Genomic DNA, 13,003 nt, shown 5'->3' on the forward strand with positions numbered 1-13,003 from the left:
GACCAGGGAGACTGATAATCCAAAACGACTTTTCTTTTTTATCTTCTTCTGCCCTTGTGACAGACTTTGCTGCATCTGGTTTTCCTCTTCCTTGCATAGCTGAGCCATAATTTCCTTAATATAAGCTGATGGAGCCAGCTCTCACATTACCAAGATGCCCACAAGTCTAACTTCACTGCCAGACATGCCTTGCCTCAGATACACTCTTTTGGAAAACTGCTTCCCCAGCTTGTCTCCCCAGATGACCTGATACTGGTCTCTGGGGGAAAGTGGAGGAGGCAGGGAGGGGAGTAGCTCAGTTAGCTGTTAAAAGTCATTTAATCTATTTTTTGGCATTTCTGTAACCTAAAAGTAAAATTCAGACTCCCCTTCTGATGACCATTTCCTACATTTCCTGACTTGCTGAAATACTGAATGAGAAACATGTAGAAAATGCTTTTGGTACTGAAAGCTGGCCTACATACATGGTCTTGAGACAAGCATTTACTAACAAAATTACCCCAAATTATTCCAACTGGTTACATAGTGGTTTATATATCCAGAAAATGTCTGTGAACTTAAAAGGTGTAACTGTGAGCAGTAATAAAAAATGCATATTCTAAATTAATCTTTCAAACAAAGCATTCTTTATCTTTTATCCTGTTAAAAATAAAATACTAATATTCAATGTTATATATGTACTTTGTGTCAAGGAGTAATTAGTGCAAGTCAACAACTTGTCTGATAAATTTGGAACCTATGGACGAATTTTTCAAAACTAGTGTAGGAAAGGCATAAAAAGTTCTACTATTGTGTTTACTGAAAATAGGTAGCAGATAAATATCCACATTTATATATTCATTACTGGCAGCTTTCTATTGTAAGGAAAGTCTGCTCTCAAAGAGATGCTATGACTTCTTTATAAAATCACGGCTTCTTCTTTCGCCCATATGGCAGGTGGCAAAGCTTGCTATCTGGAGTTCTGAATAGTTTCAGTAACTGAAATCTCAAGGCACCGAACATTTACAAGCCATGCCTAAACAAATTTACCAATATGTATCATTATGATGGAGAATTGGAGCTCAAAGCAAACCAGAAACGATGTGCACAAACCTATAGCTGGGCTATCTTCCCACATTACTACTGCATGGACAGCTACGACTGGCCGCGCGACGCAGCGTGGCGCGGGGCGACACTCACGTGAATACGTGGCGGTAGTGCTCTCCTGCATCCTCTGGAAGCCTTCTCTGTCTGCTCCGGGAGTAAGAGAGAGCGACCGGGTGTCTGAGTCCGGTGAGTTAGTTCTGGTGTCCGCATCCCCTTTCAGAATAAGCCAACTGGTCTTTAGCTGAAGAGAATAAAATCCTGTTATATGGGATTTAACATCTGAGAGCAATTGTCCTGCTTCACCAATCTGGGAGTTCTTGCTACCTGATTTTATGTTTATGCTGCACCAACCATCTACTAAATTATAAAAGTGTACTACATCATGTAATCACCCATTAGATATTACAGCTATCAAAAAATTTAACTTTCAGCTGCACTGAGGACGTCCACTCTGCCCCACTTTAAAAGATGCACTTTCATTTTTATTTAATCTTCAGTAACATTTATCTTTTACATAGACAAACGTTCTCAACAGAAGTACAACGACCTTAGCTGAATCACCAAGGCGCATATTAATACTGAGTGAAATTCCATGAACTTACTACTGATAATTTTAATATCCCTATTTCTTTCTTTACTGCAGCAAAATGTAGATTCTAAGCCCTCTGAGCAAGAGATTATGCTTTTCTATATCTTCTTGGAAAGACCTAAAATCAACATCATTATTGCAGTTATAAAAAGGTATATCTTTAAATATAAACACATTTTAAAAGACAGTTTCCTTAAGAAATCTCAATACCTCCTTTTGTTCTTTCAGGTCATTACCTTCTTACTGTCTTGATCCAAACTTCCATCTTCCCCTTCTGATCTTCTTGCTGCTAGAAGATAAAGTTAATGATAACATTAATGATAAAAATTAAACCAGACATACATCTTTTTTGCCTTCTATTTTGACTGTGATTATGTTCCATGTATTCTCAAAAGTGAAAAAAAACACCCAGACAAAAGTGGGTAGAAAATTGGATGTGTAAAGCTACAGTGTCACAGAATTATTTTAAATCATTCTGAAATAATTACAGTTAATACTCATGCTGTGGGCATACAGTGAATGTAGAAAATTACTACTTTTTAAGAGGAAGTTACATTTCCGGGGTGGTTGGAGGGAAAAATCCCCCATCATAACTTAGAGGCAGATATACATGGTCACAGCACAAAGAAGCAAGTCATTCCTCTATTCTTTTGTGGTACCATGATCATGAAAACACACATGGTTATTTGGCTATATCAAGGTCTGCACATCTGGTCCCCCCATGTTCCCCAAAGGATAGACAAGGATTGTAAAAAAACATAGAAAGAAATCTGGTATTACCTCTCCATTATATCTGCAAGGGAAACCGAGTCAGTACAAGGGGTGTGAAGGTACATGAGGGAGCTGAACCTCTGATGCATTTATCATTTCATTAGCAGGAGCAAAAGAGGACTGACTCTACATTTCACAGTTCCTTGACCACTCATTTTTCTGACTATGTTGTCTTGGGTTTTTTTTCTCAAAAAAAAGTGTTGCTGATATTTACCTGTTGCTTTATTCTCTCTTAAGTTTCCAACTTCCCGAGGAAAAGAAAACCCAAACTGAAAACATAAAAGCTATTCATTAGATAGTTCCCAACCATCAGATGTGTTTTTTATGGTCTTATATGGCCTCAGAAATAATGTTACAGAAAGAACTTGTGCCAAATTTCACATCATGTCAAATGGTTTCCCAAAATCTGAGTCCTACTTGCTGTTGTATCACTCTGTGTTGTTTTGGGAAGAGTTTTAATTGCATAACACTGGAGTAATGCAATGATCTGGCAAAATTTTAAGCCCATAAGAGGTCACCATAACAGTGGGATGGTCTGCAACGCCTGAGCACAAAGGTGACGCGAGAGCCCCATGCAGCACAGTGCAGCCAGAAAAACTGGTATACTACTAATAAAAGAAATACAAGAATATGAAAGTTAAGAATCACATTAGACTGTGCAGACAGAAGTTAGGAGAGGCACAAGTTGCACCTTTAAAAGTTACTGTAGCAATCGCAGCTAGCTGGGAACAGCTCTTCCCTCTCCATTTCCCTGCCCAGTGCGTTTGCAGAGGATCTGCCCTTCACCTAAACAACATGGGCAAAAGGCCACCTCTCATTAGTGTGCCAGTGCTACTCTATTGCATTTTCTGGTGCCATCACACAGCTAATGTCTCAGCCATAACTGGTTTTGTTGAGGAGGTGATACATTAAAAATGACAAACTGCAGTAAGGGAAAAATCTATGGGTTAGAGGTGAAAATCTGTAACTGTAGTGTTTTTTCTCAGCTTAATGTGGCAAAACAAAGCTGGGTCAGAAAATAAAAACAGTATTCTGAAAAATTCAAGGTTTCCACATTTAGCTAATGGCCTCGTGGCCAGGGGACTCTCCTAGGATGGCAAGCTGTTACTCTGAAAAAGAAATAGCAGATACTTGAACCTTGCATGCCTACCTTCCAGTGAAATATCCTAATCAGTGTTTAATCAGTAACAAGCTGTGAAAGATGGAAAATAAAGTCCCTACATTGCAGTGAGGTCTTAACCCTGGTTCACTGACATTTTGAGAAAATGCCCTTGACAGCAGTCAACAAGTTGTTCCAGGTGATATGTATGGATCTGCTCAGTAAATCAGAAATTCTTAAAGAGAAACTGATGCATTTTTGCAAAATGTTTTTTTTCAAGAAGTTAGTGTTTCCAAAAAAAAAAAAAAAAAAAAAGAGTTTAGTCCAAAGCATTATTCAGACACTCCATAACTTTCACTGGATCTTGACAGCATCTGACTCAAACGGTTAAATACCGAGGTCTTAGACAGAGGTCCAGAGGAGTCCAGCAGGGGCCTGCAAAGGCCCATCCAAAGTTCCTGAGTGCTTTATGCAACTCACTGCTGCATCCGAGCAGCCTGACTTTCGTAAGCACTGAGCATTACCTTCCTTGCTACAAGGGACACGCAGTTGCTCTGCATCCTTTCACGTGGATGGATCAGTGCTGAACATCAAACCCCTCCAATTTTTTTAACCTTGAACTACATTTTCTGGAAAACGAATGCATGCAGAAGAATGACCAGCCACCCTCCTGCACTCTTTACTTCCCTATGCCAACTCACAGTCTGATTGCTCGTATGTGACATTTTTCCACCACCTTTCTTCATTCTACAGTTAGGTGTTTATAATAGAAACACAGAAGCTCTGGCTGCAGCAAATCTGCTGGGCACTGCTGTAATTGAAACCTTTTAAAGTCAAATGTTTTGGACGAGTTTCTTGCACTTCTTGTTTTAAAGAACATTTTTGTGCTTGTTTGTTCAAACTTGGTTTCTTCAGCGAAGGAATGTTCTCTGGCGCCTTTTCAGGATGTATTAGTTCAGTGTCCCTTTAGCTTGAGGAGCTGAATCATCAGCTGTGCGTATTCATGCTTTAGCAGAAAGATTTATACAACCTCTGCGGTGAGTTCTTCCAGAACAAAAGGTAAATTCTGTTGTCTTCCTATTGGAAGGAAAGTTCATTGCGCTAATTTTTTGGATTTTGATCAAAATGTGATTTGGATTTGATTTAGATCTTTTTTTGATTTAGAGTAAAATATGTTTTGCTCTTTAATAGAAATACAACTAGTACATATTTTCAACATATCCTTTCAGAACTTCTATAATACATAAAAGTAAGTTTAAAATATATATACTTGTGCTCTAGAGAGTACTGACTCCGTAATTTGATTCTCTACCACAGTGATTACTGGGAATAACTCCACTGAAGTCAGTGGAGATACAGTAGTGCAAGACTGACACAATCCAGTGTTTGATTGCATATCAGACTGACTGAAAACTGATATAAAAATGAATGGCCTGGAAGTAAAAAAGCTGCTGTTTAGAATCATTTTTGCAAACCAAAAATATGTATAACATTAAATGACACAGCCATGATACAGGGTATTAGAGACATCACCAGCTTGTATAAACCAATGAAGCTATTCTGACTTAGACCAAAGGAGATTTTGACACTTATTTAATAACTTCGCATTTGCTCATGATCTTTCCAAACACCACTGTAATTTCCAGCCTTTTTCCTTTGTCAGTAGCAGTTTTTGCTCAGTTTGAAGTACTTATCACAAATGATTTGTATATCTGAACAGAAGAAGGAATTGAAGAGCTTGGGCAGACTGTAATGTTTGCTGACAACATTAAATCAAGCAGTTAGAAAGAAAGGAAACCGTCTTTTTGCCATAAAGACAATCTGAGTTTGTCCAAGATCAGGATATTGTGAGCTGAAAACGTCTATCAAAGACCAGCACCTAAAGTGCGCCGAAATATCAGCAAGGCTGACTTTGTTCAACACCACAACCAGAACAACCGCAGAGGCCTCTTAAATGTTAATGATCTGACTGTGCAGTTACTTAGCGTGATATAGGGAAGGCTTCTTTTATAGGGAATGCTGACTCACTCTGCTCGGTTGGGAGGCATCATTTGTCAATTTTCTTTCTATTAATACTGTATCAGATCCAAACGAGAACTTTATCCAAAACAGAAGCAACTACCATTTTTTCCATAAAAGGTAGTATAAAAATGGTAACTACACAAAAACAACGTGCTTTGGACTGAATATGTCAATTAAAAGTCTTTTATCGGATAAAGCCCCCTGTTATCACAAGAGAAGAATTGTGCAACGATTTTTGTTTGTTCTGACCACGAAGCCAGTGATAGATCTGCTGCATTTCCTGACCGTTCGCTCACAGAGAGTTACCAGTTACCAGGTAAAGTCAAAGTACGCCTGCTCCAGCAGCAGTAGAAGAGAGGCTTCGCTGCTCTCGCACCCAAGCTGGGAAGTCACCTCTTTGCTGAAAGCTCTGGGGAAGGTCACAGGATGGGAAGAGTTGCTACTGCTACTGAGTTGCTCCAGAAGAGATGCTGCTCAGAGGCACAGACTGGACCTTCCCTGGCCATGAAGAGTGGCAGGACCTCGTGCTCTCCTCTGCATTGCTTTCATCACCAAAGTGCCTTAGGTATGGCTTACAGTCAGCTTTACTTTATTCTCCCATTCTTTCTGGGCAGGAGAGTAATCAACAGCACAATGGAGTTTTTGGTGCGGGGCAGGCTTGTAGTTTGTGCTTTATTTTTTGGCCTCTGTTTTTGAATACACAAGTATGCCAGCAGTGATGCCTTTAATCAGAAATGACAGAAATGTAGTTACGTGCTTTTCAGGCACCGTATTGCCACAGGACCTGGGCAGTTGATACAGCGGTGCTTCCCACCACTTCTCCATGTGTAGGAGTCTTCAGATGCTGCATAACTGGGGAATGACAGGTCCAGAGAGGTGGTAAGGTAGTTGGGGGGTTAAATAGAATAGCAAAGTAGCAGGGAATACAAGGTCTTCCAAACAAGAAAATCCATATATACTTGCCTTGAAAGATTCATAATGGAATTTAATTTAGAAAAATGAAATCTATGTTATTAAGTCTGTATCGCGAGCCAAGATCATTGTCAAATGTCACTGACAACACAGCAGGTGCTGACACCAACATGGAAGCTGCAGTGCTGTTAATTAGTGACATACACAGCAGAAATACTAATAGAAAAATGCAAACTTGACATTCCTAATAACCTAAAAAGAAATATTGATTCTGGTGTTAAGTATTAATCAGCTTTTCACTACACAATATTCAATTAGCTATATACTCAGATACTTATTTGTAAGCCAAAATAGTGTAACTATAAAATCTAAATGTTCAGAAGCTGATGGTTGACTTTTGAAACAGGTGATATCAGAATTTATATCTGAAATCAAATAATGGATTATATTGCTAGAAATTTTTCATTAAATTCTTTGATTACATGTTGAATGTTTCTATTTTACTGCTGTGTTCAAAGCACATTTCTTCACTAGAGGCTTAAGTCAGACCCTCAGTCACATAAAACATCACATATTTGTATCTGTTGTTTAGAAACTTAGAGATCAATCTTGAAGCTGGGTCGACCAAAGCTTTTCCAACTGTATCTTGCCGATGATATCAGCTATTGAAAAAAAAATTGTCCTTAACAGACATGGTGTGATTATATTTGATCCTGATATTAGACAGCTTAAAGATTTCGAAGATGAAAAGTACATATTCCATATATGCCACTTATAAATTAACTTATTTTTTTTCCCAGCAGTGTTAGAATTATTTACAAACAGTAGATACTCCAAAGCATAATCTGAAAACAGGACAGCAGTGTCACATATTTACATGTTTTTTCACTCCAAAAATAAGCAAAATGTTTTAAAGTTAGTATTAGCTTTGAGTTATCAAGACAAGGCAAAATATCATTATCCGAGTTACAGAGAACTTACTGAATCCTTGGACATCATGTTATACAAAGTGGTATTTAATTTTCTTGTTACTTCTTTTCATTTTCTATTTTAGATTATAGGGATTCTAGCATAACCAAATGCAAATACTCTAGCAAACCAGTTCAGCAGTCAATACACATTTCTTTACAAAGACGTGTAGCAAAAACTGCAACAGAGAAAAGCAGACTGTACCATGCTGTTTGTAGATAGGAGGTTTCCTATAGATGTTATCTTTAACGCCAGTGTCTGAGAGAGAGGAAAGAGAAAGGAAAGAACAAAAGAGTAAGCAAGCAGTTTAGGGCATGTTGCTCCTGTGTCCTCTCAACAACACTAAAATGCAAACTCGTGCAAAGACCACTCATTCATTCATTGGTTTGTTATTCACTGGGAATTGTAAGAGAATGCAGTATTGCTCATCATCAATATACATTTAAAACATTGGCTATGCCTCCCTAGACAGCCTAATCTACTCTTAAGTCCCTCAAAATGCTTTAAGATACTTCAAGTGGCATCCATTTGCTGGTAGGTAAATGGCCACATCTGAGCTACCAATTTATACTTCATAGTCAACACAGAGAAACTGGCTACACTTCTCATTATTTAAGATGAAATGGGTATCATTGTAGGAAAGTCTTCTGTAATAGCCACACTTGAAAAGGGACTATTTCTCCATTAATTATCAGAGAGTGCACATGCTCAGATGTAGCTGTTTATACTAGAAACGCCTAATGTTCTCACACAAAGTTGTATAGCTTGTCTACAGCCTGAGCTGTAGAGCTGAACTGGCTTTCTAGGTATTTTTCGTAAGCCGTCAAGGTGACAGTCCAGGAGTCCCATAGCATGATGCATGGGTGCCAAAATTAGGCCTACGGACCTGAGCAGATACAATTCCTAAATATGGTGTGTTCATAGAAAAGTCAGTCCCAGAAGCTAAACATAAATAAACTATTCCACTAAGCAGGTAGATGCGCTTAGCCCTGAAAAAGCTAAACAGTGTAGACATAAATTTGGTGTCCCTGTAAACCGAATGTGAGCTTGAAAATGGTATAGTATGTATGCAAGAACAGAGCTATCATGGGCTTCATGGTGACCCAAAACTTTTCATCTGTCTTAAAGTATATATTAATGTGACTCTTTAATTCAGAGAGTAGACAGATAAGGGAAAAACAAAAATAAAAACAAAAAACTCTTCAGCCTTCCCTCCTCCACAACATGCAACAGACTATGCAGCTGTGGCACCAAAAGTAGCTGCGTCCTTGTAGGTGTAATAACATTTGTCATTGTATGCCTCCTCTAATGCAAACTTCTTTATACACGAGCACACAGCACTAACTCCTTTATTTCTGAGATCAAGTTTAACGGATAACTGACTCTCACTCATCAGAAGCTTTCTTCTGTTGCAGTTCTAAGTTCACAAATCAATGCAAAAATAAAAATACAATTAGAAGAGAATAAACAGGTGCCAGCAATTGAAGATCAAAAGCGAAGCAGTGAATGCCTACCTGGAATATGGAAATGCCTAGGAGCCTGCTGATAGACAGAAGGTGAAGATTTGCTGTCTGAGTACATGGATAAACTTGGAGTGCTCCGACCACTTTCACTGCCTCCAAGGGGAAGAGCAAAGAAAGCAGATAAAAGAAAAAAAAATGGAACGCAAAGTAGAGTATTTCAAGCATAAAAGCTTGTTCAGAATGACTTGTTAATCCAACTTTTTAAAATAAATGGGTTGTGTAAAACCCATTATTTTTCAGCATGGTGTATTGGCTCAATCTCCAAACAGAATGATGAATTTTAGTTTTTAATTAGCTCATCAATAATAAACGCTTAATAGATAATATCAGATTAAACTGCAGTCTTGCATCCCCACTTCTCTTTTAAAAATACTTTAATGCAGAAAATAAAAGGATAAAAACATCCATAATCCTGTAATATGTTTTGCATAGCCTTATGTGAATAATCTATCAGTCGAGTTTAATGCTATGGCTTATAGCATTATAGCCTGCCCTTAAAACCATTAATGAAATCATTCGGTAGTGTTTAAATTGCCTAAAAGCAAGACTAGACTAATGTTATGGTTAAGTCAAATGTTCCTGCATATATCAATGACAAAAACAGATGCTGATTCCTTTAATTAAACTTTCCCCACAGGTAACATGCCACAGTATTTTATATTTATGCAAACAGGGTTGGATTATCAAGTCATGGATCTATAATGCCATAGCCACTTGGCAAAATATTAAGGTATACACAGTATTGAGCTATATTAATTTTTCCTCTTATTTTGTCAAATACTCATTGGGTACTATTTATTTCCTTTCTGTTTATTTCTCCAAAGCAAACTTTATGGCATTATAGTGCTGCTTTGCAAACAAAAAAGTAAAGCTCTACTTTTTTGGGACTTGTAAAATCCAATTAATTTATAGCACTGTTAAGCAACTGGAAGCCAAACGTGACATTTATTTTAACATAAAACGGTTGGTTATTTGCTGTTACTGTTTTAGTGTGGATGGAGCACAAACTTAATGGATATTAATGATGAAATTATAGCAAGTTCTTCTGGGGGAAAGAAAGCAGAACCGCTCAGAGCATCAGGTCTATCACTGAACTCTGATTTGAGTGAAGGGAAGTTTTATCACCATAAAACTAGCGGATTACCATAGCAATCTAGGCCATGCCCATGGGGAGCACATCTGCTAAAAACCTGCAAGACCGCTGTAGACAACCAGTCTGGCCATGGGTCTGTCACTGCAGACAGGGCCCTGCACCACTGCGTCAACTGGGGGCTGCCACCGAGTGACAGCGGGGACAAAAGCAGCGCGGACAGGACCAGAAGGATGTGCTATTTATCTCATGACGATTAACTAACTTGTTTTAAATGCTGCGTCTGTTATTTCCACAGTTGGTGCAAAACTAAAACTCCAAAACTATTCAGCCCTTGCCATAGTGTACTCAATACCAACAGCTTCCAGTTGAAAAAAAACCAACCCACAAATCGGAGTAGCTTAGAAATTGAAATTACAACTGCACGTGATGTTAGACCACCACTCTTCCACAGAGAATTACAGAATTACTGGAAATCTGGAGCACCACCAATCTGCAGCCAGGCCGTCCTCGGACGAGGAACCAGACAGTTATTCAGGTTGTTGAGTCCTGTTTTGCTCTTGGAAGGAAACCATTGGTGGCAGGTTTTCACTACGTATTTATTATTTCCCTTTTTCTTTGCTGCTTGCTCCTCAGATGCTAGGTCTCAACCTTATTAAATAAGAGGAAGCCTCAATTTCCCCTCTTTTTTTAACAGCAAGGAACAGTGCTAGTTACTTATTTAAGTAAGGTCCCTTACAATTCCAATAATTTTTAAAATCTTGCAGTGTCACTCATCTCAAAGTGATGTTTCTGTTGGAAAGTTTTAATTAAAAAAAAAAGAAAGTTTTCAACTGATTTTTGCAAGGTAATTATTCTTCATTTACTTAAAAATTAGCATATTAATAAAAACCTTTATTCTTATATGACCTGCATGAATAATCACTTTATCACCCCAAGATGAAGGTGTTGTATACACACAAAAAGTCATTCTTTAGAGCTGGGTTGTCAGTAGCATATTCAGGGAATGAGGAGAATGCATTGATTAAGAAGAATAAACTTGCAAGAAAACAGGATGCAAGCACAAATAACAGAGGGCAGCAAATCTGCAAACTGCTCCATGCAAGGATCACCTATGCAGAGCAGTTTGCAGAGCCATCACATAAAACTTGCTCAAAAGGGAAGAATAAAGGATGGAAAGAGGGAAAAAAGTTCTTGAAGCCCACTCTTACAAGCTGATGCACAGTTAGATTATATTTAAAATTCTGCCACTTATTTGGTCAAACACAAATGAGTAGCTGTATTTCACATTTTGCATACAAATTATTTAATAATAAAGCAAACTGAAGGCCCATGTAGAAAAGTCCATGTGTAGAAAGTCCAGACAGTCATTTAATCCACCCTATAATAAAAATCTCTAAAATGAGCTTCTCCACAAATTTGTCTTTTTCAAGGTTTGCCTGGCAGACACTGAGGAAGAGCTTCAAATAAGGTCTCAGAGAAAATAAAACTACTGGAGAGGGCAACTTTTCCAAGTTCTGGTTTGGTCTTCAGCCATGGGCAGCTGCAGGCTGTGATCTGATCTGCTACTCAGTGTAGGGCAGAAAACCAGAATCATGAACTCTTCCCGGGATTTTGTTTTGTTTAATTTGGAAGGAATCTGGAAAGGTTTACTTTGAACTTAAGCATCAACCGCAGAAACCCTCTCGAGTCCCTTGGCTCTTGACAGGACAAGCTGCCCTTTTACCCTCGTGTGCATGCAGCAACCTGACCAGATCTCCAAACATGTTCCCTTTTCACACTGCTCAAGGGATTGCCAGGGAAAAGTATAACATTGTTTTAACCTCCCTCCTTATCAGCTTTTATCTTATCTGGGAAGAGGGGAAATTTGATAACATTTTTGCAAATTCATTAAATAGCTAGAAAGTTACTGTAAGAGCTGTGCAAGTTCCCTGACTGGGAATTGAACAACACATAGATACCACTGGCCTAAAAAGAGAGATACCAGAGGTTACTCCCCAAACAGGATCGTTTAGGATCTCGGGATGCACATGCTGCGTAAAGCTAGACAAAGGTATCTGAAGTCTGATAACTTATTTTTTTCAAGCTTTCAACACCAAATAAATGGACTCTCGAAGCTTTGCTCATACACCAGAAAGGCAAGGCACTTTCCAACACGTTTTAAATAAGGGTTTTTTCAGTAGGACCCAGCACTGACTTTATGCTCGTTGACTCCATCGCTGCAGCTGAGCAGTTACACCGAGCCTGAGTACTCTGACTATCAATCACATCCTGTCATCCCAAAGGGTGCGGACTGCGATGCTTTCTTGATGCAAGGCTGTCACAGAACTTAGTTACTTCTTCATTTTGAAGGCAAAGCTCTTTAAAAATACACAACTGCATGATAAGGAATAGCTGAACCTACTACTCTTTATGAGAGCTAGACTAAAGGGTACAGAAGAAGAGCAGAAACTCAGTAATCATACTCTTGTAAGAAAAATGATGAACTATGTCATTCTCGGGAACAGCATGGTGCAAACCCAGTGACGTCAATAGGAAGATTCTGATTGCTTTAATTTCATTAGAGTAATGAAATTTCTCTCTCCTGGAAGTTTAAAGAAAGATTTTGCGTGACTGCGGAGAGCTGGCTTTACAAAGATTAGTTGCAGTATTATTAACCAGTGTATTATTTTGGGATTTTTTTTTAAAAGAGCACGATTTCACCTTTTAAAAACAGAAGTGGCAACATTAACCTTGGTCTGGATACAAAACAACTATTCTTATGATTCCACTCTTCCCACACTAACCGCTTGGAAGGCAAAAATATAGCACATCAACGCCCTCGAAAGGCTTATTAAGGTAAGGGAAGAATACCGCCTTCAACTCAGAGCAAAGAATTCGGAGAAGAGAAAGAGGATGGGGGCACATCTTCTCCCTCCTTTTGGACGGAGACACTAGCTCAG

General features: G+C 38.6%; 1 protein-coding gene across 11 annotated transcripts in view; it reads right to left on the minus strand.

Moving 5' to 3' along the window:
* Positions 1 to 13,003, minus strand: part of ABLIM2 (actin binding LIM protein family member 2) — a 144,984-nt gene that overhangs the window by 23,820 nt on the left and 108,161 nt on the right. For 7 of the 11 annotated variants that reach the window (XM_026121983.2, XM_064511481.1, XM_026121991.2 and 4 more), the window contains 4 exons: positions 8,963 to 9,064; positions 7,653 to 7,706; positions 1,912 to 1,964; positions 1,180 to 1,327 (listed from right to left, as the gene is read on the minus strand). In XM_026121983.2, coding sequence (XP_025977768.1) covers positions 1,180 to 1,327; positions 1,912 to 1,964; positions 7,653 to 7,706; positions 8,963 to 9,064 — 357 coding nt within the window. The remainder of the gene's footprint in view (positions 1 to 1,179; positions 1,328 to 1,911; positions 1,965 to 7,652; positions 7,707 to 8,962; positions 9,065 to 13,003) is intronic. The other 4 variants (XM_026121994.2, XM_026121993.2, XM_026121985.2 and 1 more) reach the window with 3 other exon arrangements.

The sequence above is a fragment of the Dromaius novaehollandiae genome, chromosome 4 (genome assembly GCF_036370855.1).
Source record: "Dromaius novaehollandiae isolate bDroNov1 chromosome 4, bDroNov1.hap1, whole genome shotgun sequence".
NCBI lineage: Eukaryota > Metazoa > Chordata > Aves > Casuariiformes > Dromaiidae > Dromaius > Dromaius novaehollandiae.